The 2,658-nt window shown below is 38.1% G+C and overlaps 1 protein-coding gene across 1 annotated transcript; it reads left to right on the top strand.

Annotated features, from left to right (window-relative positions):
* Nucleotides 1-651: 651 nt before the first annotated feature.
* LOC118029803 (UPF0496 protein At2g18630) lies at nucleotides 652-2,280 on the top strand. Its single transcript, XM_035033738.2, has one exon. It carries the CDS (start codon nucleotides 663-665, stop codon nucleotides 1,812-1,814), a length of 1,152 nt encoding a protein of 383 aa, XP_034889629.1. The 5' UTR covers nucleotides 652-662; the 3' UTR covers nucleotides 1,815-2,280.
* The last annotated feature ends 378 nt before the right edge of the window (nucleotides 2,281-2,658 follow it).

Below are 2,658 nucleotides of genomic sequence, written 5' to 3' on the forward strand. Positions count from 1 at the left end.
CTCTAGAAAAACCTGCGGTTGTGTCCTCTTTGAGGACAGTAATGTGTCTTTCAGTACATTTCCTTGCATTTTCTCTTTACTTCCGGTCTTTCAAGTTAACTCGTTATAAGATTGCCTCAAGTCCTCTCTTCTAATCACGTCGCTTATAAAAACCTCTTTCTCAAAAATCTACAGTCCAACATACACAAAAACACAAGATCTTAGCGTTTTGTAGCGAGAGGAAGTAATTACTCGTACCTTTTCATTTTCAGGTGAATTTGTCAGGCAGTTGAAGCTCAAACGATACAAGGACTATAATGTAAGCTGACTAGTGCCCCCAAAGCCTGCTTTATGAATTTCTCTCTGTTTTTTTTTTTTTTTTTCCAGGTCCTTGAATTCATTTACTCTTAATCCTGTAGTCAAGTGAAGGATTGATTCTGGGTTCTAGATATCAGATCAAAAGTTGTTAATTTGGGTGTTTTCTTATTCCATAAGCGTGTCTTGTTTCAGTTTTGGATGATTTTGTCAGTTAACTGGATTTCTTGAGTTCTGTGACTCAACTTGATTTCTTAGGATTGCTTAAATTTGATATTTTTATTGTTAGAAAGCATTTGAAGTGAAAAAAAAGATCTCATTCTTTTTCTTACTTTGAGTTTTTTCTTTTACTTTTGTCAGCTGTCAAAATGGATATGACGAGAGGCGATCAATCTTGCAAGACTAGAGGCGGTGATATCCCACCACCACCTGTTCAAAGCAGCACCCATTCCCAATTCGCGGAAGATTTTAGCTCCTACGAGGATGCTTGTAAGCTAGATCCATGCTTGCAATCCTTTGATGCCACCCTCATGGAGAAGACTAACCATGCCATAAAATCACTTAGCACTGCTGATATTGCCACGGGATCCACAGGCTCATTCAAAGTGGTCACTAATTGCCTTCTTGAAATGAACCAAGATGTGGTTAAATTCATACTAGAAAGCAAAGAAGATATCTGGAATAATCCGGAATTGTTTGCTTTGGTTGAGGAATACTTCGAGAGTAGCATCAAAACTATGGATTTCTGCACTGAACTAGAAAGCTGTGTGACAAGTGCTCGAACTAGCCAGTTGAATATATTGGCTGCCATTGCGCATTTTGAGAAGGAAGTGGAACTGCAAGATGGGGTGATTGAGAAGAAGTACGTCAAGACATTAGAAGAATTACAGAATTTTATGGTTGCAGGGGATCCATTTACCCCCAAATTCTTTATGCTGTTTCAATCGGTTTATGAACAGCAGGTCTCCATGTTGAAGAAATTGCAATCTCATAAGAGGAAGCTTGGTAAGAAATTGAAATCGGTGAAGATCTGGAGGAGAGTGTCGAATGTTTTATTTGTGTCCGTTTTTGTCACCGTGATGATTTTTTCAGTTGCAGCTGCTGCCATTGCTGCACCACCTGTTGTAACTGCTTTGGCCGGTGCTCTGGCTGACCCAATGCACTCGGTGGGGACGTGGTGTAACTTGCTTTGGCATCGGTATGAGAACGCGTTGAAGGAGCAGAAGGAGTTGGTGAACACAATTCAGGTTGGAACTTTCATTACAATCAAGGACATGGACAGTATACGGGTGCTTGTCAACAAATTGGAAATAGAAATCAAGTTCCTCTTGCACCAGGCTGACTTTGCTATCAGAGAAGCAGATGTTGTGAAACTTGTGATAGATGAGATCAAGAAGAAGATGGCAGTGTTCATGGAAACTTTTGAGGATTTAGCTGCCCAAGCTCATAGGTGCAACCATGACATAATCCTTGGAAGAACTATGATTTCAAAGAGGATAATCGAATTTGCAGGCAAGTGAAGAATTCCTTTGGTATTTATGCCAATGACCTCCCAACTTGCTTATCATATATGGATTCCCATCATCAGAAAAAGTGACACTTGACATCTTGGGTTCATTGATTTGGATTCAGCCTAGAAAACTGTAATTTTGTGCAGAAAAAGAGTGACAGACAAAAAATCATACAACCTGGTATGATAAGTGGTGATCAGTGGGTCTCAAAAACATCAAATGATTGATCGATCAAGGAAAAAACAACGGGCACATCGGTTTGTATGAAATATTCGAGTAGTTTTCTTTTTTCTGTAGGATCTGTCTACATATTTTCTCAATAGGTTCCATTAGGTTTGTGTGCAAGATTATTGCAGAAGTCAGTAGCACTAGATATTCTGATGATGTGCAATTGCTGTATCATATATAGGACTGTAACAACTTTAATTTAGTGGATCACATTCATCAGCTATCAAAAGATGTCTGAAAAAGTCCAGCAGCCTTGTTAATAGCCTGCTTTAATTAAATTCTGCATAACGTGTGGTCTCAGTGGAGGAAAACAAAGACAACATAGTGTATCAGATATAAAAGAATTTCCCGGGAACCATTTTAGCATTGGGCATGTCTTGTTGCTGCTCCTTGGGAGGCCTCTGAAATATGAATCAAAACCAAGCCTGCTTTGCACAGATCACTAATCATGCCTGATCATGCCTGGGAATTTCTTGTCCTACATTTTCTCTCTTTAATATGACTAAAAAAATAATTTTAGGTTATTAAGTGGGGTTAAATTTGCATAGTTCTATATTATTTAATATTTAATTTTTATTAAAAAATAAAAATAATAAAATTTAAACTCCTGACTACTTAATCATTA

This window comes from Populus alba, chromosome 5, assembly GCF_005239225.2.
Source record: "Populus alba chromosome 5, ASM523922v2, whole genome shotgun sequence".
NCBI classification, from domain to species: Eukaryota; Viridiplantae; Streptophyta; class Magnoliopsida; order Malpighiales; family Salicaceae; genus Populus; species Populus alba.

Coding starts and splice junctions, on each gene's coding strand:
- LOC118029803 (XM_035033738.2), top strand. CDS start 663: ATGGATATGACGAGAGGCGATCAATCTTGCAAGACTAGAGGCGGTGAT.